This window comes from Mustelus asterias, chromosome 1, assembly GCF_964213995.1.
Source record: "Mustelus asterias chromosome 1, sMusAst1.hap1.1, whole genome shotgun sequence".
NCBI classification, from domain to species: Eukaryota; Metazoa; Chordata; class Chondrichthyes; order Carcharhiniformes; family Triakidae; genus Mustelus; species Mustelus asterias.
Genome location: NC_135801.1, coordinates 199,989,004 through 200,012,405, shown reverse-complemented (window position 1 = coordinate 200,012,405; position 23,402 = coordinate 199,989,004). Strand labels below are relative to the sequence as shown.

The window sequence follows — 23,402 nt, the reverse complement described above, 5'->3', positions numbered from 1 at the left end:
GGACAGACTGACTGTAAAGACAGGGGTGCTCCGACCACTCCACGTATTGGCCCCTAACCATCTTTGTCCCGACAGCGGAGGTCGGAATAACAACTTTTATTTTTGGCACAAAGGAGTCGTGCGCCAACCGTGGCACGGATGTATAGATGTATATAGGAATATAAACATGAATAGATAAATAGATTAAGTTAGTCATTTGATATCAATCTAATGTCTGGTGGCCACCAGGTTTTATATACCCTCCCCCAACCCCCTCTCCAGGACCATGTGGACCACTTGGAGGATGATCCTCACTGCGACCTTCCATTAGTGGTTATTTTCCAAAATTCTTTGGACTCTGGACTGGTTCTCACAGATTGGGGGGTAGCTAATGTAAGCCCGCTATTCAAAAAGGGAGGGAGAGAGAAAACAGGGAACTCTCGACCAGTGAGCCTAACGTCGGTACTGAGGAAGCTGCTGGAGTCAATTATCAAGGATTTCATAACTCGGCATTTGGAAGCAGTGGTAGAATCAGACAAAGTCAGCATGGATTTACAAAAGGGAAATCATGCTTGATGAACCTATTGGAATATTTTGAGGATGTAACTGGTAGAGTTGACCGAGGAGAACCAGTGGATGTGATTTATTTAGACTTTCAGAAGACTTTCGATAAGGTCTCACATAACAGACCACGATGTGAAGTTAAAGCACATGGGATTGCAGGTAATGTCGAGATGGATGGAAAGCTGGTTAGCAGATAGGAAGCAAAGAGTTGGCATAAATGGGTCTTTTTCTGATTGGCAGGCAGTGACTAGTGGGGTTCCACAGGGATCTGTGCTGGGACCCCAACTGTTCACATTATATATTAATGATTTGGAAGAGGGAGCTGAATGTATTATCTCCAAATTTGCGGAGTTTCCAAAGTTGTGTGGGAGGGTGAGCTGTGAGGAGGATGCAGAGATGCTTCAGCGTGATTTGGACAGGCTGAGTGTGGGGGTATCTGCATGGCAGATGCAGTATAATGTGGATAAATGTGAGATTATTCACTTTGGTAGCAATAATAGGAAGATAGATTATTACTTGAATGGGTGTAAATTGAGAGAAGTGGATACTCAGCGAGACCTTGGAGTCCTCGTGCATCCATTGCTGAAAGTAAGCGCGCAGGTACAGCAGGCAGTAAATAAGGCAAATGGTATGTTGGCCTTCATAGCGAGAGGATTTGAATATAGGGATAGGGATGTTTTGCTGCAATTGTACAGGGCGTTGGTGAGGCCACACCTGGAGTATTGTGTGCAGTTTTGGTGTCCTTATCTGAGGAAGGATGTCCTTGCTCCAGAGGGAGCGCAGCGAAGGTTTACCAGGCTGATTCCTGTGATGGCAGGTCTGTCACATGAGGAGAGACTATATCGGTTATGATTATATTCATGGAGTTTAGAAAAGTGAGACGGGACCTCATCGAAACTTATAAAATTCTACCAGGGTTAGACAGGGTAGATTCAGAAAGAATGTTCCCGATGGTGGGACAAGATTATGAAGGGTATAGATAGGGTGAACAGTGGGAAGCTTTTTCCCAGGTCGGAGGTGACGATCACGAGGGGCCACGGGCTCAAGCTGAGAGGGGTGAAGTATAACTCAGACATCAGAGGGACGTTTTTTACACAGAGGGTGGTGGGGGCCTGGAATGCGCTGCCAAGTAGGGTGGTGGAGGCAGGCACGCTGACATCGTTTAAGACTTACCTGGATAGTCACATGAGCAGCCTGGGAATGGAGGGATACAAACGATTGGTCTAGTTGGACCAAGGAGCGGCACAGGCTTGGAGGGCCGAAGGGCCTGTTTCCAGTGCTGTACTGTTCTTTGTTCTTTGTTCATTGTGAGGGAGTCCAGAACTAGGGGTCATAGTTTGAGGATAAGGTGTAAACCTTTTAGAACTGAGGTGAGGAGAAATTTCTTCATCCAGAGGGTGGTGAATGTGTGGAATTCACTCCCACAGAAAGTAGTTGAGGCCAAAACATTGTGTGATTTCAAGAAGAAATTCGATATCGCTCTTGGGGCGAAAGGGATCGAGGGATAAGGGGGGATCAGGATATTGAATTTGATGATCAGTCATGATCAAAATGAATTGTGGAGCAGGCTTGAAGGGCCGAATGGCCTCCTCCTGCTTCTAGTTTCTATGCTTCTATGATGTTGGCCTCTCGGGTGGGATAAGGCTCTGCATCCCACTTTCCAGCGTAAATCCCCCAGCGGTCTCTGCGGAGCGCAGAGTGCCGGAAATCCACCCCACCCAAAAAAAAGGCGGGAAAATCTTCCACTTTCCCGCCCGTTGGGCACTTGGATTTTTTGGGGAAGATCACCCCCGACATCTTTTTTTGATTCAAACCCAAAACCCCTCACATCGTTAGAATTTCCACACTCCACACTCGAAGAATAGGCTTTGAAATCTTCTTCCACACGAGATTTTTTGCCTCCAGGATTTTAACCTCTCATTCCAGCATTTATAGAACATAGAAAAACTACAGCACAAACAGGCCCTTCGGCCCACATGTTGCGCCGGTCATGTCCCTACCTACCTAGGCTTATATATAGGCTTACCTATAACCCTCAATCCTATTAAGTCCCATGTACTCATCCAGAAGTCTCTTAAAAGACCCTATCGAGTTTGGATCCACCACTACTGACGGCAGCCAATTCCACTCACCCACCATCCTCTGAGTGAAAAACTTACCCCTGGCATCTCCTCTGTACCTACTCCCCAGCACCTTAAACCTGTGTCCTCTCGTAGCAGACATTTCAGCCCTGGGAAAAAGCCTCCGAGAATCCACTCGATCTATACCTCTCAACATCTTGTACACCTCTATCAGGTCACCTCTCATCCTTCGTCTCTCCAAGGAGAAAAGACCGAGCTCCCTCAACCTATCCTCATAAGGCATATCAACCAATCCAGGCAACATCCTTGTAAATCACCTCTGCACCCTTTCAATCTTTTCCACATCCTTCCTGTAATGAGGTGACCAGAACTGAGCACAGTACTCCAAGTGGGGTCTGACGAGGGTCTTATAAAGCTGCATCATTATTTCCCGACTCCTAAACTCAATCCCTCAATTGATGAAGGCCAGCACACCATACGCCTTCTTAACCACCTCCTCCACCTGCGAGGCCGATTTAAGAGTCCTATGGACCAGGACCCCAAGGTCCTTGTGATCCTCTACACTGCTAAGAGTCTTACCCTTGATATTATACTCCTTCATCCCATTTGACCTGCCAAAATGGACCACTACACATTTATCCGGGTTGAAGTCCATCTGCCACTTCTCCGCCCAGTCTTGCATTCTATCTATGTCATGCTGCAGCTTCTGACATCCCTCCAACCTGTCCACAACACCACCAACCTTCGTGTCGTCAGCAAACTTACCAACCCATCCCTCCACTTCCTCATCCAGGTCATTTATGAAAATGACAAACAGCAAGGGTCCCAGAACAGATCCCTGGGGCACTCCACTGGTGACCGACCTCCATTCAGAAAAAGACCCGTCGACAACCACTCTCTGCCTTCTGCAGGCAAGCCAGTTCTGAATCCACAAGGCAACAGCCTCTTGGATCCCATGCCCTCTCACTTTCTCGAGAAGTCTTGCATGGGGGACCTTATCGAACGCCTTGCTGAAGTCCATGTAAACCACATCTACCGCTTTTCCTTCGTCAATGCATTTAGTCACAGTTTCAAAGAACTCCACCAGGCTCGTAAGGCATGATTTGCCTTTGACAAAGCCGTGCTGACTACTTTTGAGCATACTAAACTTCTCTAAATGTTCATAAATCCTGTCCCTCAGGATCTTCTCCATCAACTTACCAACCACTGAGGTTAGACTCACCGGTCGGTAAGTACATGGGACTTAATAGGATTGAGGGTTATAGGTAAGCCTATATATAAGCCTAGGTAGGTAGAGACATGACCGGCGCAACTTGTGGGCCGAAGGGCCTGTTTGTGCTGTATTTTTTCGATGTTCTATGTAACCCGTCTCACTTGTACAGGTCCCACCTGCCCCAGAACAGGTATCAATGATCTCAAAATCTGAAACCCTACCCCCTACACCAGTTCCTACCAGCACGAGTAGTGAGATCTGAATATTGGTTAAAGAGAGGGATGCACTCAGAGATCTCCGATACTACTCACCTATCCCTCTGTGACTGACTGGTGGACACTCAGTCCCTCTCTGTTTGAACACTTCTAAGTGAAGAGGTAATCATCTCCTGAAAAGTGCTCACCATGTAGCTCTCAGCCATGTGGATGCGTCACAGTGACATCTGCTCCTGCTCAAACTCTAAAACCTGGATCTTCTGACAATCCTTCCTTGATGGGTTTATGGTTATTCACCATGTGAGACGTATTCCTGATTTCCCACATTGAACAGGATGTGCATCTCACGGGACTAAGAGGCCTTGCAATGCTTTTATCTACTGGATGATTGTTAGACTGGTAATTAATTTGACAGAATAACTAAAGAGTTAAAGGCACAATTCACCATCCATTCAAAGGTGAATAAACAGCAACAACAAACCCCAAACAAGATGCTGTGTAAAACAGAACATTGTGGAAATATTCAGCAGCTCCGTGGAGAGAGACAGAGTTAATAATGCAGCTCAGTGATATTTTATATTCATGATAAACATCATCACCTGAAATGTTGCTGTTTTCTCTCTCCACAGATGCTGCCTGACTCGCTGACTATTTTCTGGGATGACTTTCTACTCTCGCATGTTTGGTCTTTGAATATAATTGCTGTAAGAACATGGAAGATTCTAGTAGCCTGTACTCACCCTCACCCCAGATCTCCTGGCATTGCTTATCTGCAGACTGACAGATCCCATCGCCGCAGTATAAATTTCCGTTGCTGCATGTGTGGCCATCTTTCAGGAATACATTGACGGGGCAGTCTGGGGAGTTTCCTGTGCAGAACTCTGGCAAGTCACATTCTCCCCTCGATGGTCTACAAATGGTCGCTGCTGGAAGAAACTGCAGAACAAAGTGATCAGGTTTCAATCAGCTCATTGTTCAGGCAGGGCTGAGAGTGATGTGTAATTGCTGAGAACGGGTTGGTTTCTGGAGAGAGAGAAGGTTGGGGCTGAGGAGATGATCAGGATCTTGGGGTTAGGGATGTACAGTGACCTATTGTTCGAGCATTGGAATATAGCCTCACTGAGCATTCGTTCAAACACCTCGCGATATTCAACAGTTGTGATGGGCAGCCAGAAAAATAGAGTCATAAAATTCTGAGAGAAACATGTTTTGGTGAGAAGCTGAAGGAAATCAGCATTAGTAGAGAAATGGTTTTGGGGAAATTGATGGGATTGAAGGTGGATAAATCTCCAGGTCCTGATAATCTTCACCCCAGAGTAACTTAAGGAAGTGGCCTTGGAAATACCAGATCCATTGATGGTTATTTTCCAAAATTCTTTGGACTCTGGACTGGTTCCTGCAGATTGGAGGGTCGCTAATGTAAGCCCGCTATTCAAAAAGGGAGGGAGAGAGAAAACAGGGAACTATAGACCAATGAGCCTCACGCCGGTACTGGGGAAAGCTGCTGGAGTCTATTATCAAGGATTTCATAACTCGACATTTGGAAGGCAGTGGTATAATCAGACAAAGTCAGCACGGATTTACAAAAGGGAAATCATGGTTGACGAATCTATTGGAATTCTTTGAGGATTGTGCAGTTTTGGTCACGCTGTTATAGGAAAGACATTGATAAACTGGAAAGAGTGCTGAGAAGATTGACGAGGATGTTGCCAGGATCAGTGGGCCTGAGTTATAGGGAGAGGTTGGCCAGGATAGAACTCTATTCCTAGGAAGGGAGGAGAATGAGGAGTGACCTTATTGAGGCGTCTAAAATCATGAACATAAGAACATAAGAAATAGGAGCAGGAGTAGGCCATCTAGCCCCTCGAGCCTGCCCCGCCATTCAATAAGATCATGGCTGATCTGACGTGGATCAGTACCACTTACCCGCCTGATCCCCATAACCCTTAATTCCCTTACCGATCAGGAATCCATCCATCCGCGCTTTAAACATATTCAGCGAGGTAGCCTCCACCACCTCAGTGGGCAGAGAATTCCAGAGATTCACCACCCTCTGGGAGAAGAAGTTCCTCCTCAACTCTGTCTTAAACCGACCCCCCTTTATTTTGAGGCTGTGTCCTCTAGTTTTACCTTCCTTACTAAGTGGAAAGAATCTCTCCACCTCCACCCTATCCAGCCCCCGCATTATCTTATAAGTCTCCATAAGATCCCCCCTCATCCTTCTAAACTCCAAGTTTAGAGGGGCACAGATAGCATGACCAGTCTTTTTTCCAGGGAACAAAGAACAAGGAACAAAGAACAATACAGCACACGAACAGGCCCTTCGGCCCTCCAAGCCCGCGCCGCTCCCTGGTCCAAACTAGACCATTCTTTTGTATCCCTCCATTCCCACTCCGTTCATGTGGCTATCTAGATAAGTCTTAAACGTTCCCAGTGTGTCCGCCTCCATCACCTTGCCCGGCAGCGCATTCCAGGCCCCCACCACCTTCTGTGTAAAATACATCCTTCTGATATCCGTGTTAAACCTCCCCCCCCCCTCACCTTGAACCTATGACCCCTGAAAACTAGAGGGCATAGGTTGAAGGTGAGAGGGGAAAGATTTAAAAAGGACCTGAGGGGCAACTTCTTCAAACAGAGAGTGGTGCATGTATGGAATGACCTACCTGAGAAAGTGGTTGAGGCGGGTACAATAGCAGCATTTAAAAAGCATTTGGATAAGTACATGGATGGGGACGGGTTAGAGGGATATGGGCCAAACACAGGCAATTGGGACTAGTCGGGAGGTCACCATGGTCAGCATGGACCGGTTGGGCCGAAGGGCCTGTTTCTGTGCTCTATCACTCTATGACTCTTTCGCCGGTACTTTTCGACCTCGCTCGGGCAAGCCGCACCTGTCCCGATTCCGGAGCGGGTGTGCCAGTAAAATTCCAGCCTATGACTCCAACTGTGTACCATCCCGAATCACAGGGATTGTCGGAATGGTGGCATCAAACTTAAAAGACCATGTTGAGGGCCTATAGCCAGGATTACCAAGAGGATTAGGATAAAGGAATTCCATCTGTACTTTCTCCCATTTGGGATGCACCGACTGAATCAACTAAATTCAGTCCATTCAGAATAATTTTTAGTCATGAGGTAAGAGGACCACTTAAATTATGAAGGAGAAATTGGTAAGTCAGCGTTCTGAGGCGACATTATTGGACCATGTGTCAAACTTTAGGGAAAGATTTGGGCTGGTGAATGGCTAGACAGCACGTGACGAAAAATCATAGAATCAGAGAATCTCTACCATTCAGCCCATCGAGTCTGCACCGACCACAATCCCAGCCAGGCCCTATCCCCATAACCCCATGCATTTACCCCAGCTAGCCCCCCTGACACTAAGGAGCAATTTAGTGTGGCCAATCCACCTAACCCACACATCATTGGAGTGTGGGAGGAAACCCATGCAGACACGGGGGAACATGCAAACTCCACACAGACAGTGACCAAAGCCGGGAATCGAAGCCGGGTCCCTGGCGCTGTGAGGCAGCAGTGCTAATCTCTGTGTCAAGAAGCAGATTAGAGATCAAAAATGTGTAACTGTACCAATGGTGGGTGATTACTCAGCGAGTAATAGTGGGTCTTACCAAATTAAAAGAAAATGAAGTGAGATGAATTATTCGCTAAGGATCAGATTGAAGGATCAGGAAAGAAAGCAGAAGGAAGATGTGTTTGTTTCAACTCAGAGTGAAGACGCAAATGCAGATGATGAAATTAGACAATGAGGAAGTAATCAGAAATTGGGAGAAATTACCTTCCAGAGAATAGTCAAAATGACCAAAAAAGAGTTGTTGCAATCACATCGAGTTATATGTGGGAATGAGCTGAGAAGAAGTAACTGTGCATGAAGCAGATGGAGGAAATGCTGTTCCAATTAAGCAACATCCGGACAGATTCAATCCACTAAAGTTGGCGCAGGTTCAAGAGGAGTTTGAAAGCATGCTTAAGAATGATATCATTGAGGTGAGTTTGAGCGATTGGAACTCACCCATCATGATGGTACCAAAACCAGATGGTACTCGATGGTTATGTATAGAAAAGCCAGTGTGGTTACGATCTGTACCCTATTTCTCGATTGGAAGACTGTGTTAAAAAGTGGGACGGTCAATTCCATTTCCAAACTTCACTTATTTCAAGGATATTGGCAATGATCTTTATCGGGAAAGGCAAAGGAGGTTTTGGCTTTTGTGACACCAAACGGTCTGTGTGAGTTTAAAGTCACGCCACTTGGAATGGGGAATGTGGCAGCAGCTTTCCAAAGACTAACCAGCAAGGTCATTTCGGGACTAAATAATTGTGCAGTGAACATGGACAATCTCATGATTTTCAGTCAGATTGGGAAGGAACATTTGGAACATTTAATGGACTTGTTTGATTGACTCCAGGAGTTGGCCTTGGTGGTAAACTTTCCCAGAAGTGAAGTCGCAAAAGCCCAAATCATATTCTTAAGCGACACAATTGGACATGGATAGGTGTTCCCACGTAAAGTGGAAGAGAAATTCCATCAATAAGAAGAGAAGTTGGGCCGAAGGGCCTGTTTCCATGCTGTAAACCTCGATGACTCTGTGGCTCTCAGTGCTGAGATTCCTGGGCGTGGGTGGTTTCCACAGGAACTTTGTGCCTGAATTTAGCAGTGTGGTTGCTCCACTGACTGAAGTGGTGAAAAAGCTCAGGAAATGTCAGTGGATGTCTGAATGTTAGGAGGCGTTTGACAATCTGAGAACAGTGTTAATTGCTGCACCAGTTTAGGTGACACTAAGCAGACTAATTCCAGGTGGCCATTGAAGCAAGAAGCGGGTGTTCGTGCAAAACCATTACAATGAGCTGACAAAGGGATAGAAAGACAGACGAGTTATTTTTCCAGAAAATTAAATTTTTATCAAAAGAACTATTCAACCATCGAGGAGGAGGCATTGAGTTTGGTGCTGGCATCGCATCATTTTAACATTTATGTTGTCAGCAATTCATCAGACAATTATTTACACTGACCATAATCCACTGAGGTTTCTGGAGAAGTTTGAAAGTAAAAATGCCAGACTGTTTAAATGGAACTTATTATCCCAGCCATTTAATTTCAACACTATCCCTAAAGCAGGAGAGAATGTGATAGAACATAGAACATAGAACATTACAGCGCAGAACAGGCCCTTCGGCCCACGATGTTGCACCGACCAGTTAAAAAAAAAAAAAAACTGTGACCCTCCAACCTAAACCAATTTCTTTTCGTCCATGAACCTATCTACGGATCTCTTAAACGCCCCCAAACTAGGCGCATTTACTACTGATGCTGGCAGGGCATTCCAATCCCTCACCACCCTCTGGGTAAAGAACCTACCCCTGACATCGGTTCTATAACTACCCCCCCTCAATTTAAAGCCATGCCCCCTCGTGCTGGATTTCTCCATCAGAGGAAAAAGGCTATCACTATCCACCCTATCTAAACCTCTAATCATCTTATATGTTTCAATAAGATCCCCTCTTAGCCGCCGCCTTTCCAGCGAAAACAATCCCAAATCCCTCAGCCTCTCCTCATAGGATCTCCCCTCCATACCAGGCAACATCCTGGTAAACCTCCTCTGCACCCTCTCCAAAGCCTCCACATCCTTCCTGTAATGTGGGGACCAGAACTGCACACAGTACTCCAAGATTGCAGATGCTTCATCACAACTTGGATGTGAAAGGAGAGAACATTCAACATTGGAAAAGAAAGACTGAACTGGGCTATTCTGCTGCTAAGTTTGCATGCTTAGATGTAATAAGACCTCATAGAGCATTAATAGTGTGAAGAAAATTAGAGGCTTTAGAAAAATGAGGCCATCTTTTCATATTGTTGGTTCATTTTTAAGGAGGAGGTGTGATGATAGTGGGCTATTCATATACTTTATGTTTAAGAGGAATGTTTTAAAATTCAGTTTCTACAGGCAGTCAGTATGTTTGGAGGGAATACACCTCAGATGTTGGGAGAGCGGGATAATTACTCATTTTATTCATGTAGTATTTACTTAGGATGGAGCAATTGGATTTTTGTTTATCGATGAAGGTTTCCCCTCGGCTATTTGTTTAGGTTGATTGACAGGGTCATGTGAGAATGTGGTCAATGGGTGGAGCTAATTTTGTCACAGAGAAACAGCTTTCTGTCTGGCTGGGGCTTGTATAAAGACAGAAGAATGTTGCTCATTTGGAACTGTTTCTTTTTTTAATATTGTTCAATGGATAATAATTAAGCTGCTTCATTTGTTAGAGTTATACTAAAGCTGTGTAATTAAATAAAGTTTGTTTTACTGTAAAAGATCCCTAATTTGCCAGGGGAATCACTCTTGGAGCGATGTCTCCTATCCTCACATTCATGCCAAAAGTAGAAAAGTTGTTGGGGATTAGTCTGGTTTCCTGATGCAATCTGAGGTTCTGGTTCAGGAGAGGAACAGTAGCATCATCATGGAAAAGGACAAAGATAGAACAGCAGTTTAACTGGGGAGGTGATGGCCTTGTGGTTTTATCACAAGATTATTAATCTAGCAACTCAGCTAATGTTCTGGGGACCCAGGTTCGAATCCAGCAACGGCAGGTGGTGGAATTTGAATTCAAAAAAAAAAATCTGGAATTATTTGGATTTGATTTATTATTGTCACATGTATTAACATACAGTGAAAAGTATTGTTTCCTGCGCGCTATACAGACAAAACATACCATTCACAGAGAAGGAAGTGAGAGAGTGCAGAATGTAGTGTTACAGTCATAGCGAGGGTGTAGAGAAAGATCAACTTAATGCAAGGTAGATCCAGTCAAAAGTCTGACAGTAGCAGGGAAGAAGCTGTTCTTGAGTCGGTTGGTATGTGACCTCAGAGTTTTGTATCTTTTTCCTGACGGAAGAAGGTGAAAGAGAGAATGTCCGGGATGCGTGGGGTCCTTAATTATGCTGGCTACTTTGCTGAGGCAGTGGGAAGTGTCGACAGAGTCAATGGATGGGAAGCTGGTTTGCGTGATGGATTGGGCTACATTCACGACCTTTCGTAGTTCCTTGCGGTCTTGGGCGGAGCAGGAGCCCAGACCAAGCTGTGATACAACCAGAAAGAATGCTTTCTATGGTGCATCTGTAATAGTTGGTGAGAGTCGTAGTGAAACATGCCAAATTGGTAGCTGACCAGCTGAGCCAGTAGGAACAGGAAGGAGATGGTGACTGGGGCAGGCCGAGTCCAGAGTGTGGCCAAGTGGTTATGTAATAAAGGATTTTTATTAAACCCTTGCTACTGGAGGATTCTTACTGTTGGATGAACAAGCCCGGGCCTGGTTCCACTGGGTTTTAGAAGAGTGAGCAATGGTCTGAATGAAGTCTATAAGATCCTGAATGATGGATGTGGAAAGGATGTCTCCTTTTGTGGTGGCTCCAGATCAAGGGGGCACTGTTTTAAAGTTAGGAGTTGCCCTTTAGGAAAGAGGTGAAGACTTGTTTTCCTCTGAGAGGACTGTGTGACTCTGGAACATTCTGCCTCAGGAGGTGATGGAGGCGCCCTCACTGAATATTAAGGCTGAGGTGAACAAAGAACAAAGAACAGTACAACACAGGAAACAGGCCCTTCGGCCCTCCAAGCCTGTGCCGTTCATTGGTCCAACTAGACCATTCGTTTGTATCCCTCCATTCCCAGAATGCTCATGTGACGATCCAGGTAAGTCTTAAACGATGCCAGCGTGCCTGCCTCCACCACCCTACTTGGCCCCCACCACTCTCTGTGTAAAAAACGTCCCTCTGATATCTGAGTTATACCTCGCCCCTCTCACCTTAAGCCGTGACCCCTCGTGATCGTCACCTCTGACCTGCGAAAAAGCTTCCCACTGTTCACCCTATCTATATCCTTCATAATTTTGTACACCTCTATTAAGTCTCCCCTCATTCTCCGTCATTCCAGGGAGAACAACCCCAGTTTACCCAATCTCTCCTCATCGCTAAGACCCTCCATACCAGGCAACATCCTGGTAAACCTTCTCTGCACTCTCTCTAAAGCCTCCACGTCCTTCTGGTAGTGCGGCGACCAGAACTGGATGCAGTACTCCAAATGTGGCCTAACCAGCATTCTATACAGCTGCAACATCAGACTCCAGCTTTTATACTCTATACCCTGTCCTATAAAGGCAAGCATACCATATGCCTTCTTCACCACCTTCTCCACCTGTGCTGCCACCTTCAAGGATTTGTGGACTTGCACACCTAGGTCCCTCTGTGTTTCTATACTCTTGATGGCTCTGCCATTTATTGTATAACTCCCCCCTATATTAGTTCTTCCAAAATGCATCACTTCGCATTTATCTGGATTAAATTGCATCTGCCATTTCTCCGCCCAATTTTCCAGCCTATCTATATCCTGCTGTATTGTTCGACAATGTTCATCGCTATCCACAAGTCGAGCTATCTTCGTGTCATCCGCAAACTTGCTGATAACACCAGTTACACCTCCTTCGAAATCATTTATATATATCACAAATAGCAGAGGTCCCAGTACAGAGCCCTGCGGAACACCACTGGTCACAGACCTCCAGCCGGAAAAAGACCCTTCGACTGTTACCCTCTGTCTCCTGTGGCCAAGCCAGTTTTCTACCCATCTCGCCATCTCCCCTTGTATCCCATGAGCCTTAACCTTCTTAACCAACCTGCCATGAGGGACTTTGTCAAATGCCTTACTGAAATCCATATAAACGACATCCATGGCCCTTCCTTCGTCAACCGTTTTTGTCACTTCCTCAAAAAACTCCACCAAATTTGTAAGGCACGACCTCCCTCTTACAAAACCATGCTGTCTGTCACGAATGAGATTGTTCCGTTCTAAATGCGCATACATCCTGTCTCTAAGAATCCTCTCCAACAACTTCCCTATCACGGACGTCAAGCTCACTGGCCTATAATTACCCGGGTTATCCCTGCTACCCTTCTTAAATAATGGTACCACATTCGCTATCCTCCAACCCTCAGGGACCTCACCTGTGTCCAATGAAGAGACAAAGATTTCTATCAGAGGCCCAGCAATTACATCTCTTGTCTCCCTGAGCAGTCTAGGATAGATGCCATCAGGCCCTGGAGATTTGTCAGTTTTAATGTTACCTAAAAAACCTAACACTTCCTCCCTTGTAATGGAGATTCTCTCTAACGGGTCAACACCTCCCTCTGAGACACTCCCAGTCAACAAGTCCCTCTCCTTTGTGAATACCGATGCAAAGTATTCATTTAGGATCTCCCCTATTCCCTTGGGTTCTGAGCATAATTCCCCTCCTTTGTCCCTGAGAGGTCCAACTTTTTCCCTGACAACTCTTTTGTTCCTAACAAATGAATAAAATGCCTTAGGATTCTCCTTAATCCGATCTGCCAAGAACATTTCGTGACATCTTTTTGCCTTTCTAACTTCCCATTTGAGTTATTTCCTACTCTCTCTGTATTCCTCCAGAGTCCATCTGTTTTCAGTTGCCTGGTGGTTAGATTCCTGCGAGACAAAGGGAATCAGAGGTTATCGGGGTAGGTGGAAATGTGGAACTGGATACAGATAGATCAGCCATGACCTTATTGAATGGTGAAACAGGTTGAAGGGGCCAAATGGCCTCCTTCTGCTCCTATTTCATATGTTCATCTATCTGTACGTTCATATGAAGAATGATCCAGTCGGGTCTTACCAGGCAGTTCTTACAACATGCACCAGTGGATGAACATTGTGCACCAGGTTTGAGTTTACAAGTCGAAGCCTCACAGCAGAAATCGGAACATTCCTGAGGGGAAAGTAAAAACAGAAACTTCCAGTGAGTGGAACAACATCTCACAATCGGAAAATCAGCAACTCAGAAAGAAAGAACAGAGGAAATGTTGAAAATTTTCTGCCTGTCAGATAGCAGTCATTTATAGAGCAGCACTCTCTCCCAGCTGGAGCACTGCAAGATCCCAACATCTGTATCCACACCCACTCTCTCCCAGCTGGAGCACTGCAAGATCCCAACATCTGTATCCACACCCACTCCCTCCCAGCTGGAGCACTGCAAGATCCCAACATCTGTATCCACACCCACTCCCTCCCAGCTGGAGCACTGCAAGATCCCAACATGTGTGTCCACACCCACTCCCTCCCAGCTGGAGCACTGCAAGATCTCAACATCTGTGTCCACACCCACTCCCTCCCAGCTGGAGCACTGCAAGATCCCAATATCTGTATCCACACCCACTCCCTCCCAGCTGGTCCAGTCCCAATTCCCAACATCTGTATCCACACCCACTCTCTCCCAGCTTGCTCGCGCTTCTGATATGTGAAATGTGATGTGAATGCGGGGGGTGAGCTGAACCCAGCAGGTGATGGGCACCCATCAGGAAGACGGTGACCTGCATTCCAAACCCCATTCCAGGGCACATCTGGAGCGATGTGTGAAATCTCCCAACCTGCTGCTCACCTCTGCATTGCTCCATCTGGAAATGGGATAGTGAATCCATGCACTTCTGCACTATTCCTGAAAGAGTTAAAGGACTCAGGACATCACTGGATTTCCCGAGGCGCATGTGGCCATCAAAGCTTGCATAGCAGCCTCCATCATAAGGCAAACTCTGAATTCCTCTGGCATTGCAAATGAATCCTTTAGCTGCGTGCAAGTTTCTCACATCACCTCCAGGCTAAGATAGCCCAAGGTTCCTGACCATTTCACACCCCCACACAGAACTGTAGAAAGAGGCCATTCAGCCCATTGTGTTTGTGTTGGGCAGATAAAAGAAATTAGCCGTTCATTTTAATCCCATTTTCCAGTCCTGGTCGATTGCCTCACAGGTTACATCACTTCAGATACCAGATCCAGGTACCCTGAGTTTCAGTCTCATCAATTGGACAGTGAATTCCGGATGTCTCCGGATTCTACCAATCGCTTTAAACCAGTGTCCTGGTCATTGCCCCCTCGACCAGGGGAATCAGGTCTTTCTTGGCTGTCCTGTCTAAGCCCCTCAATCTTGTAAAGCTCAGTTAGGTCCATCATTCTGGACCCAGCATCACTGAATGTCCGATGCACATAGCTCAGCAGGTGAAATATTGACCTGATTCTGATTGGCCCTTAGCTATAACACCATCACCTGTAGCCTGCCACAAAGAACTCTTCTATATCATCACTCTCTGACTGCACCTTACCGCAGGTTTGCCGCAGTCACACTCCTCCCCTCTCTCCACGTACAGGTTGCCACACTCAGGGCCCCCGACCAGCTGGTCAACATTCGGCCGATTGTAGAGACAACTCCCTCGGCCAACGAGTAGGCTTCCCTCATAATCCTGTCGGCTGCAGGAGCTGAAGGTCTTTGGAGGTTGGAAACTGAAGATCAGAACACACAAAAACATAAAGACCAAAACAGGAAATAATTTTCACATACATCTCTTAAAGTTCAAGTTTATTTATTAGTCACAAGTAAGGCTTACATTAACACTGCAATTAAGTCACTGTGAAATTCCCCCAGTTGCAACACCTAACCAGCATATCTTTGGACTGTGGGAGGAAACCCACGCAGACACAGGGAAAATGTGCAAACTCCACACAGACAGTGACCCAAGCTGGGAATCGAACCCAGGTCACTGGTGCTGTGAGACAGCAGTGCTAACCACTCTGCCACCGTGCTGCCCTGGGTCCCTGGCGCTGTGAGGCAGCAGTGCTAACCACTGTGTCACCGTGCTGCCCCGGGTCCCTGGCGTTGTGAGGCAGCAGTGCTAACCACTGTGCCACCGTGCTGCCCCGGGTCCCTGGCTCTGTGAGGCAGCAGTGCTAACCACTGTGTCACCGTGCTGCCCCGGGTCCCTGGCACTGTGAGGGAGCAGTGCTAACCACTGTGTCACCGTGCTGCCCCGGGTCCCTGGCACTGTGAGGGAGCAGTGCTAACCACTGTGTCACCGTGCTGCCCCGGGTCCCTGGCTCTGTGAGGGAGCAGTGCTAACCACTGTGTCACCGTGCTGCCCCGGGTTCCTGGCACTGTGAGACAGCAGTGCTAACCACTGTGCCACCGTGCTGCCCCGGGTCCCTGGCACTGTGAGGGAGCAGTGCTAACCATTGTGCCACCGTGCTGCCCCGGGTCCCTGGCACTGTGAGGGAGCAGTGCTAACCACTGTGTCACCGTGCTGCCCCGGGTCCCTGGCACTGTGAGGCAGCAGTGCTAACCACTGTGTCACCGTGCTGCCCCGGGTCCCTGGCACTGTGAGGGAGCAGTGCTAACCACTGTGTCACCGTGCTGCCCCGGGTCCCTGGCACTGTGAGACAGCAGTGCTAACCACTGTGTCACCGTGCTGCCCCGGTTCCCTGGCACTGTGAGGGAGCAGTGCTAACCACTGTGTCACCGTGCTGCCCCGGGTCCCTGGCACTGTGAGGGAGCAGTGCTAACCACTGTGTCACCGTGCTGCCCCGGGTCCCTGGCACTGTGAGGGAGCAGTGCTAACCACTGTGTCACCGTGCTGCCCCGGGTCCCTGGCACTGTGAGGGAGCAGTGCTAACCACTGTGTCACCGTGCTGCCCCGGGTCCCTGGCACTGTGAGACAGCAGTGCTAACCACTGTGTCACCGTGCTGCCCCGGGTCCCTGGCACTGTGAGGCAGCAGTGCTAACCACTGTGTCACCGTGCTGCCCCGGGTCCCTGGCACTGTGAGGCAGCAGTGCTAACCACTGTGTCACCGTGCTGCCCCGGGTCCCTGGCACTGTGAGACAGCAGTGCTAACCACTGTGTCACCGTGCTGCCCCGGGTCCCTGGCACTGTGAGACAGCAGTGCTAACCACTGTGTCACCGTGCTGCCCCGGGTCCCTGGCACTGTGAGGGAGCAGTGCTAACCACTGTGTCACCGTGCTGCCCCGGGTCCCTGGCACTGTGAGACAGCAGTGCTAACCACTGTGTCACCGTGCTGCCCCGGGTCCCTGGCACTGTGAGGGAGCAGTGCTAACCACTGTGTCACCGTGCTGCCCTGGGTCCCTGGCGCTGTGAGGCAGCAGTGCTAACCACTGTGTCACCGTGCTGCCCCGGGTCCCTGGCACTGTGAGGCAGCAGTGCTAACCACTGTGTCACCGTGCTGCCCCGGGTCCCTGGCACTGTGAGGGAGCAGTGCTAACCACTGTGTCACCGTGCTGCCCCGGGTCCCTGGCACTGTGAGGCAGCAGTGCTAACCACTGTGTCACCGTGCTGCCCCGGGTCCCTGGCACTGTGAGACAGCAGTGCTAACCACTGTGCCACCGTGCTGCCCCGGGTCCCTGGCTCTGTGAGGGAGCAGTGCTAACCACTGTGTCACCGTGCTGCCCCGGGTCCCTGGCTCTGTGAGGGAGCAGTGCTAACCACTGTGTCACCGTGCTGCCCCGGGTCCCTGGCACTGTGAGGGAGCAGTGCTAACCACTGTGTCACCGTGCTGCCCCGGGTCCCTGGCGCTGTGAGGGAGCAGTGCTAACCACTGTGTCACCGTGCTGCCCCGGGTCCCTGGCACTGTGAGACAGCAGTGCTAACCACTGTGTCACCGTGCTGCCCCGGGTCCCTGGCACTGTGAGACAGCAGTGCTAACCACTGTGTCACCGTGCTGCCCCGGGTCCCTGGCACTGTGAGGCAGCAGTGCTAACCACTGTGTCACCGTGCTGCCCCGGGTCCCTGGCACTGTGAGGCAGCAGTGCTAACCACTGTGTCACCGTGCTGCCCCGGGTCCCTGGCACTGTGAGACAGCAGTGCTAACCACTGTGTCACCGTGCTGCCCCGGGTCCCTGGCACTGTGAGACAGCAGTGCTAACCACTGTGTCACCGTGCTGCCCCGGGTCCCTGGCACTGTGAGGGAGCAGTGCTAACCACTGTGTCACCGTGCTGCCCCGGGTCCCTGGCACTGTGAGACAGCAGTGCTAACCACTGTGTCACCGTGCTGCCCCGGGTCCCTGGCACTGTGAGGGAGCAGTGCTAACCACTGTGTCACCGTGCTGCCCTGGGTCCCTGGCGCTGTGAGGCAGCAGTGCTAACCACTGTGTCACCGTGCTGCCCCGGGTCCCTGGCACTGTGAGGCAGCAGTGCTAACCACTGTGTCACCGTGCTGCCCCGGGTCCCTGGCACTGTGAGGGAGCAGTGCTAACCACTGTGTCACCGTGCTGCCCCGGGTCCCTGGCACTGTGAGGCAGCAGTGCTAACCACTGTGTCACCGTGCTGCCCCGGGTCCCTGGCACTGTGAGACAGCAGTGCTAACCACTGTGTCACCGTGCTGCCCCGGGTCCCTGGCTCTGTGAGGGAGCAGTGCTAACCACTGTGTCACCGTGCTGCCCCGGGTCCCTGGCTCTGTGAGGGAGCAGTGCTAACCACTGTGTCACCGTGCTGCCCCGGGTCCCTGGCACTGTGAGGGAGCAGTGCTAACCACTGTGTCACCGTGCTGCCCCGGGTCCCTGGCGCTGTGAGGGAGCAGTGCTAACCACTGTGTCACCGTGCTGCCCCGGGTCCCTGGCACTGTGAGACAGCAGTGCTAACCACTGTGTCACCGTGCTGCCCCGGGTCCCTGGCACTGTGAGGGAGCAGTGCTAACCACTGTGTCACCGTGCTGCCCCGGGTCCCTGGCACTGTGAGGGAGCAGTGCTAACCACTGTGTCACCGTGCTGCCCCGGGTCCCTGGCACTGTGAGGCAGCAGTGCTAACCACTGTGTCACCGGGCTGCCCCGGGTCCCTGGCGCTGTGAGACAGCAGTGCTAACCACTGTGTCACCGTGCTGCCCCGGGTCCCTGGCGCTGTGAGACCGCAGTGCTAATCACTGTGTCACCGTGCTGCCCCGGGTCCCTGGCACTGTGAGGGAGCAGTGCTAACCACTGTGTCACCGTGCTGCCCCGGGTCCCTGGCACTGTGAGGGAGCAGTGCTAACCACTGTGTCACCGTGCTGCCCCGGGTCCCTGGCACTGTGAGGGAGCAGTGCTAACCACTGTGTCACCGTGCTGCCCCGGGTCCCTGGCACTGTGAGGCAGCAGTGCTAACCACTGTGTCACCGTGCTGCCCCGGGTCCCTGGCACTGTGAGGGAGCAGTGCTAACCACTGTGTCACCGTGCTGCCCCGGGTCCCTGGCACTGTGAGACAGCAGTGCTAACCACTGTGTCACCGTGCTGCCCCGGGTCCCTGGCACTGTGAGACAGCAGTGCTAACCACTGTGTCACCGTGCTGCCCCGGGTCCCTGGCACTGTGAGGGAGCGGTGCTAACCACTGTGTCACCGTGCTGCCCCGGGTCCCTGGCACTGTGAGGCAGCAGTGCTAACCACTGTGTCACCGTGCTGCCCCGGGTCCCTGGCACTGTGAGGGAGCAGTGCTAACCACTGTGTCACCGTGCTGCCCCGGGTCCCTGGCACTGTGAGGGAGCAGTGCTAACCACTGTGTCACCGTGCTGCCCCGGGTCCCTGGCGCTGTGAGGGAGCAGTGCTAACCACTGTGTCACCGTGCTGCCCCGGGTCCCTGGCACTGTGAGGGAGCGGTGCTAACCACTGTGTCACCGTGCTGCCCCGGGTCCCTGGCACTGTGAGACAGCAGTGCTAACCACTGTGTCACCGTGCTGCCCCGGGTCCCTGGCACTGTGAGACAGCAGTGCTAACCACTGTGTCACCGTGCTGCCCCGGGTCCCTGGCACTGTGAGACAGCAGTGCTAACCACTGTGTCACCGTGCCACCCCGGGCCCCTGGCACTGTGAGGGAGCAGTGCTAACCACTGTGTCACCGTGCTGCCCCGGGTCCCTGGCACTGTGAGGGAGCAGTGCCAACCACTGTGTCACCGTGCTGCCCCGGGTCCCTGGCACTGTGAGGGAGCAGTGCTAACCACTGTGTCACCGTGCTGCCCCGGGTCCCTGGCTCTGTGAGACAGCAGTGCTAACCACTGTGTCACCGTGCTGCCCCGGGTCCCTGGCTCTGTGAGACAGCAGTGCTAACCACTGTGTCACCGTGCTGCCCCGGGTCCCTGGCTCTGTGAGACAGCAGTGCTAACCACTGTGTCACCGTGCTGCCCCGGGTCCCTGGCACTGTGAGACAGCAGTGCTAACCACTGTGTCACCGTGCTGCCCCGGGTCCCTGGCACTGTGAGGGAGCAGTGCTAACCACTGTGTCACCGTGCTGCCCCGGTTCCCTGGCACTGTGAGGGAGCAGTGCTAACCACTGTGTCACCGTGCTGCCCCGGGTCCCTGGCACTGTGAGACAGCAGTGCTAACCACTGTGTCACCGTGCTGCCCCGGGTCCCTGGCGCTGTGAGGGAGCAGTGCTAACCACTGTGTCACCGTGCTGCCCCGGGTCCCTGGCACTGTGAGGGAGCAGTGCTAACCACTGTGTCACCGTGCTGCCCCGGGTCTCTGGCACTGTGAGGGAGCAGTGCCAACCACTGTGTCACCGTGCTGCCCCGGGTCCCTGGCGCTGTGAGACAGCAGTGCTAACCACTGTGTCACCGTGCTGCCCCGGGTCCCTGGCGCTGTGAGGGAGCAGTGCTAACCACTGTGCCACCGTGCTGCCCCGGGTCCCTGGCACTGTGAGGGAGCAGTGCTAACCACTGTGTCACCGTGCTGCCCCGGGTCCCTGGCACTGTGAGGGAGCAGTGCCAATCACTGTGTCACCGTGCTGCCCCGGGTCCCTGGCACTGTGAGGGAGCAGTGCCAATCACTGTGTCACCGTGCTGCCCCGGGTCCCTGGCACTGTGAGGGAGCAGTGCCAATCACTGTGTCACCGTGCTGCCCCTGTCTTCAACAGTAACTCCCAATTCTGTGATCTCTGCTGCCTCAAAGGACAAGAGCAGCAGACATAGAAGTATATCACCAGTTGTGCCTTCCAGCTGATATACCATTTTATCCAGGAAATATAATCTTACCCTCTCTAAATTACAGATATGGAATGCTCTATTGTCAGGATGTCCGCCAGTGTGCAGAGCAGAATGGTGCCAGGGATGGGGTGGTTTCCATGGTGAGGTGAGAGACACTGAGGTTTTCCCTCAGCGCAGTGAGGATTAAAGAAAGTCCTCATTGAGATAAATGAAGAGAAAGGGTGGGATTTTCCGGCCTTGCTCGTCCGAAAACTGGAAAATCCTGCCCGAGGTCAGTGGCCCTTTCCCTGGTCCGCCTCTCTCCCGCTCCGATTCCTGTGGGGGGGGCACGGACAGTGACATTCCGGCCAGAGTGTTTCTCGTGACAGACTGTTGGGAATCAGAGAAGGCAGATTTCAGATAATCGGCTGTTCTGAAATGAGGAGAATGTTTCTGAGAGAAGCTTTTTCACCCAGAGGGTGGTGGGAATCTGGAATGTGCTGCTTGGGAAGGGAGTGGAAGCCGCAAACCTTACAACATTTAAAAAATATTTGGGAGAGCACTTGGAACATCATATCATTCAAGGATATGGGACAAGTGCAGGAAAATGGGATTAGCGTGACTTTAGTGGTAGTTACTGTTGGTGCAGGCTCAATGGGCTGAAGGGCCTTTCTGCGCTTTATGACTTTATTTTATGACAGGTTCTTACAGAGAGGAATGCACTGTCTGAACAACAGAAGCAGATTTCAATCATTTGGAAGTGTTTGTATTGAGTTTGAAGGTTAGGGTTCAGGTCTGTAATGTGTGTGTGCTGACAGGAACCAGAGAAACTGAAACTTAATCACATGACATTCTTCCCTTCCAGTGATGTCATGTTGCTGAATCTTAAAGACATATTCCAATATCGCGCCTCAAACCCCTTCCAAAAATCTCCAACCATTTCCAACACATATCCACAACATTCAATAAGTAAGGGACGGCACAGTGGTTGGCACTGCTCCCTCACAGTGCCAGGGACCCGGGGCAGCACGGTGACACAGTGGTTGGCACTGCTCCCTCACAGTGCCAGGGACCCAGGGCAGCACTGTGGCACAGTGGTTAGCACTGCTGTCTCACAGTGCCAGGGACCCGGGGCAGCACTGTGGCACAGTGGTTAGCACTGCTGCCTCACAGTGCCAGGGACCCGGGGCAGCACGGTGACACAGTGGTTAGCACTGCTGCCTCACAGTGCCAGGGACCCGGGGCAGCACGGTGACACAGTGGTTAGCACTGCTGTCTCACAGTGCCAGGGACCCGGGGCAGCACGGTGACACAGTGGTTAGCACTGCTCCCTCACAGTGCCAGGGACCCGGGGCAGCACGGTGACACAGTGGTTAGCACTGCTGTCTCACAGAGCCAGGGACCCGGGGCAGCACGGTGACACAGTGTTAGCACTGCTCCCTCACAGTTCCAGGGACCTGGGGCAGCACGGTGACACAGTGGTTAGCACTGCTGTCTCACAGTGCCAGGGACCCGGGGCAGCACGGTGACACAGTGGTTAGCACTGCTCCCTCACAGTGCCAGGGACCCAGGGCAGCACGGTGACACAGTGGTTAGCACTGCTCCCTCACAGCGCCAGGGACCCGGGGCAGCACGGTGACACAGTGGTTAGCACTGCTCCCTCACAGTGCCAGGGACCCGGGGCAGCACGGTGACACAGTGGTTAGCACTGCTCCCTCACAGTGCCAGGGACCCGGGGCAGCACGGTGACACAGTGGTTAGCACTGCTCCCTCACAGCGCCAGGGACCCGGGGCAGCACGGTGACACAGTGGTTAGCACTGCTGTCTCACAGTGCCAGGGACCCGGGGCAGCACAGTGACACAGTGGTTAGCACTGCTGTCTCACAGTGCCAGGGACCCAGGGCAGCACGGTGACACAGTGGTTAGCGCTGCTGTCTCACAGTGCCAGGGACCCGGGGCAGCACGGTGACACAGTGGTTAGCACTGCTCCCTCACAGTGCCAGGGACCCGGGGCAGCACGGTGACACAGTGGTTAGCACTGCTGCCTCACAGTGCCAGGGACCCGGGGCAGCACGGTGACACAGTGGTTAGCACTGCTCCCTCACAGCGCCAGGGACCCGGGGCAGCACGGTGACACAGTGGTTAGCACTGCTGTCTCACAGTGCCAGGGACCCGGGGCAGCACAGTGACACAGTGGTTAGCACTGCTGTCTCACAGTGCCAGGGACCCGGGGCAGCACGGTGACACAGTGGTTAGCACTGCTCCCTCACAGTGCCAGGGACCCGGGGCAGCACGGTGACACAGTGGTTAGCACTGCTCCCTCACAGCGCCAGGGACCCGGGGCAGCACGGTGACACAGTGGTTAGCACTGCTGCCTCACAGTGCCAGGGACCCGGGGCAGCACGGTGACACAGTGGTTAGCACTGCTCCCTCACAGCGCCAGGGACCCGGGGCAGCACGGTGACACAGTGGTTAGCACTGCTCCCTCACAGCGCCAGGGACCCGGGGCAGCACGGTGACACAGTGGTTAGCACTGCTGTCTCACAGCGCCAGGGACCCGGGGCAGCA

At 51.5% G+C, this 23,402-nt stretch overlaps 1 protein-coding gene across 1 annotated transcript in view; it reads right to left on the bottom strand.

Annotated features, from left to right (window-relative positions):
* LOC144481001 (disintegrin and metalloproteinase domain-containing protein 12-like) overlaps window positions 1-23,402 on the bottom strand; it is a 189,672-nt gene that overhangs the window by 51,204 nt on the left and 115,066 nt on the right. Inside the window, exons 12-14 of the mRNA XM_078200663.1 lie at window positions 15,230-15,407; window positions 13,749-13,841; window positions 4,793-4,988 (exon numbers count right to left, since the gene is read on the bottom strand). Of these exons, the coding sequence (XP_078056789.1) occupies window positions 4,793-4,988; window positions 13,749-13,841; window positions 15,230-15,407 (467 nt within the window). The remainder of the gene's footprint in view (window positions 1-4,792; window positions 4,989-13,748; window positions 13,842-15,229; window positions 15,408-23,402) is intronic.